General features: G+C 45.5%; 2 protein-coding genes across 2 annotated transcripts in view; one reads left to right on the forward strand and one right to left on the reverse strand.

Moving 5' to 3' along the window:
• Positions 1–914, forward strand: part of LOC126573458 (crossover junction endonuclease MUS81) — a 5,006-nt gene extending 4,092 nt beyond the window's left edge. Inside the window, exons 3-4 of the mRNA XM_050233605.1 lie at positions 152–215; positions 774–914. The gene's annotated coding sequence lies outside the window, so the exon portion shown is untranslated. The remainder of the gene's footprint in view (positions 1–151; positions 216–773) is intronic.
• On the reverse strand, positions 708–1,991 carry LOC126573480 (hypertrehalosaemic prohormone). The gene is made up of 3 exons (XM_050233632.1): positions 1,516–1,991; positions 1,223–1,360; positions 708–1,137 (listed from the first exon to the last, which is right to left on the reverse strand). The coding sequence occupies exons 1-3, from the start codon at positions 1,582–1,584 to the stop codon at positions 1,099–1,101; spliced, it is 246 nt and encodes an 81-aa protein (XP_050089589.1). The 5' UTR covers positions 1,585–1,991; the 3' UTR covers positions 708–1,098.
• Positions 1,992–3,687: the final 1,696 nt, after the last annotated feature.

The following is a 3,687-nucleotide window of genomic DNA, read 5'->3' on the forward strand; positions in this document are numbered from 1 at the left end:
CCACAATTCAGTGGCTCTTTTCGGTCCAACAACATGTTGTCCCATCCATGAATGAGTCTCGCTGGTCTTGTATGTTATCAGTAATGTTGAATTATTAGAATAACGAATTATGATTCTCTCCTCATTCTCTTCCTCTTCTCTCTGTCTACAGCATCATCCGAGTTGTGGTCGCTGTACAGCATCATCACCTTCTAGCCGGTTCCAAAATGATAAGGGTAAGAGCGCAACAAGTCACAAGCGCTGTACTCGCGCATTCCGCTGCCTCGCTGGCCAATGACGAAAGCATATAAAGCGCTTGATTCTGAGGTGTACGGAAGCCCCGTGGTTGCTCACGAGCAACTGGTGGGTACCGTCCTAAACCTTTCCCTCAGCATGATTCTATTTAGTTTTCAATCCGAGGCCAAACGACGATTTTATGGTGGTATGATGAGCAACTGTGGGACCGTTCGAGTCCATTATTTTGCTGCCGTTGATGTTCGTTTTGTTGTGCAGCGAGCGATAGTGTTCGAGAGACACTTCGGCTACCCGTGGTTCTCGTAGTTCGAGACCCGCGTTGCTGAAGTTTGACTCCGCTTCGCGAGTGCTGCCAATATTGCGAATCCACCGGCAAAAGGATTCATGGTTCGCTGACCACTCTCTCTCTCTTGGGGATCATTTCGGAATAGCGATACTTATGAGTGCCTTTATCAATTCCACTTATGCCATTTTGTGTTTTTATTGTTTTTTTTTCTTGTTCCTTCTCTATATTCTATTACACTGAATCCCGGAATAAGAGCCCCGGTGGTAGGTCGATCGGATAGCAGCACGAGCGTTATTTACATTTTGCAACCTCCTGGCAACCACTGCCGGTATCGCTACGACGATGGCAGGATGTTAGGGAAGGAGCGAACCATAAATGATGATTGGTTGATGGTCGTGTCGTGGTCGTCTGGGTTTGGTTTGCCTGTTCGTTGTCCATCGGTACGAGTCCAGAGGAAGAGAGCGAAGAGCGGTAATCAAATATCATGAAATGGAATCAGTAACCTGCCGCTGGTCGAAATCGCTGGTTTATTGCCAATCCCAATGCCGGCTGAGGAGCATCCACATCCTGCAGCACGATTACTTCTGACTGCAATCCACAATCTTCTGCGCCTCGGTCTATGCCATGAACGAACCGGAAAAAAAACGAAAGTAAATGATATAAGCGATCAGTAACAATCACACCAAGACCGTTACTTCTTACTTGAATCATTCGGTAAATGACCAACAAGGAATCGACCGGTGTTTTGCAAGCATCCTGCCCGTAGCTGGTACTACCGATGAGTGGGTTAAGCGTCAACGACCCGGGAGACCGCTTACCCCAGGCCGGTGTGAAAGTCAGCTGTTGGCGAGTGGTAAGGAACAAGGTTTCAGCGCAAAACCGGAAGAGCAGCGTGTATGTTGATTCAGCAATTCTTTGCAGGATACTCTCCAACCGGAACCAGAACCGGAGCGTAAACATTCCCCTTTCCTTATCGCCTCTCAAAAACACCTTACCTGGGCTTCGCATACCAACATCAAAGCGACACAAATTAGCAGAACACTGAACAGTTTAACGTTATCCATGGCTCTTTCGTTTGCTAGTGGTGTGCCGAGTGAAGGGGTCTACTGGAAGGAACGATGTTCGTCAAACGACAAACTGAGGTTTTTTGCGGGCTTGTGGAAACTTTGCGAGCGTCCTTCTGGGGGTTTTCCAATTCTCACGAACTCTAACTGTAGCGAGCAGAACTGTTTCTGATTGATGGTGAGATGCTGTATGGCCGGCTTTTATAGTTGACTTTTGTCGGCTTTGGAACTTTCTATGGATTCCAAAGCGACCTTTTCCTTAGTAGATGTTAAAGGGCATCTCTTGCTTTAGCTTCCGTTTTACTTATGTGTTATCATGCAACTGGAACTACAGGCATGGCCACAGTATTCTGCAGAAAACGGTCGCCGTTTCGTTCGTTCGTCCAAAGTGAATAATGTAAAAGTGTCTTGAAAATAAAACAATTAGATTTTTTTTAAATATCTTGTACTGGATACGTATCTGATTGTTAGTTTCAATAAATAGTAGATTGAAAAATAAAACTGTTTCATTAATTCTACTCTTTACTGTCTTGGATTCGATGCTGTTTTTACCGAGAAGCCTTCTAACCGTTGTATGTGGCGAAGATTAATCAACCATCCTTGCTGCAGTGGACCTTTACTTTCCTTTTGTATGGTTGTGTGATGTTTAAAATAGATAGTCTTCTTCGGATCATAGGATTCATAGGATAGCGAAGAAAGACAAATGCGAAACGTATCTCTTTGCTTTGCATTGGTTTTTCACGTATTGTGTTGTGTACTGTGTGTGTTTCAATAAATAAATTAAAAATATCTATAATAGTTTACAGAAGAAGCATAAAGTAACGCTTCGCGCGTGAAGCGTTTTTTATCCGGAGATTCCTGGCGATGTTTTTAGTAATTTCGAAAATTTAGTGAGCAACAGTTTGAATTCTGCGTTCCCCAGCTTTCCAGCACGTGCGCAATAGATATTGATTCATCAGGGGAAGCTATGAACGCATACATTTACATTTAGCTACCACTACATGTAAATTGCCAGTGTTCACCCGATGTTTCGGTGACTCTTGGTTCATTCACAAGGATACGAATATCCTTTCGTTGCTGTTCGTCTTCGATATTCGGCGGGCAGGATGTGGTTCACCCTGACCCGGTCGGTTATGGTCAGCTGATAAGACAGCTAGAGGAGAAGACAAACAAACAGCTGCATGTTTGAAGTAGGCGCAATTATTTTTCATGCAACGGCCACCTAAGGTTTGGATTTGAATTTCTAAAACGTGGAATGAAGACAGCGCGGATTAGAACGTCATGTTAAGCTCAAGCATGTCACACGATCTACAAGAATCCTCAACAATCTTCGTCGCCACTACGACCGGCGTGTCCAGTTCACAGTGGATCTAGTTCCGGGCCACTCGATTGCTGTTAAGTGAAACATAACTTTATCGACTCGCATTAATGCAGGTCAGATTTGAGTATGAATTTTCCATGAACATCGCTATCAGCTATCTGATTTCGTTGCCGGCAACACATTACAGCGACGAGCCGAAGCGACGAAGGATAACTGAAAAGGACTGCGCCTACGGTAGTAAAGAGATCTCAATGCCTTATTGCACCGCCCGAGTAACACATGATGAAGGGTTTACCTAAACGCCACGGACGGCATTAATGCGATGTGGGCTTTAAATCGTTGTTCAATGGTGCTCCCAACCATTTCAATGCGGCTGGTAGCTAATGAATCAAATAGGAAGCAGGCATGCATACACAGGCCCTCGATGATGGAGGTCCATCGCGACATCCCCAATCCCCAAACTCCTCCTTGTCCTTCCGACCATCTCTTCGGCGGCATTAACTCTGCCGGCTTTCCATTGTGTCGTTACCAGCTTCGTTGGCAGAACCGGCGAAGAAGATTTATACAATCTTCAGGCTTGCGAAAGTGTAGCCCGCGGTCGAACGTAACGTTCGGCAAAGGTGTGACGGAGGATGGCAAGTTAGGATGCCCGGGATTGGTGGCTGCGTTACGTAGGCAGCGCAACAGTCGTAAAATGGATGCTAATGGGATGATGATGTACTTCGAATTGCCTCATAAATATCGTGCCATTCTTCCCGAACACCGACCCGACTGCTGAGGCC

This window comes from Anopheles aquasalis, chromosome 2 (genome assembly GCF_943734665.1).
Source record: "Anopheles aquasalis chromosome 2, idAnoAquaMG_Q_19, whole genome shotgun sequence".
Lineage (NCBI taxonomy): Eukaryota > Metazoa > Arthropoda > Insecta > Diptera > Culicidae > Anopheles > Anopheles aquasalis.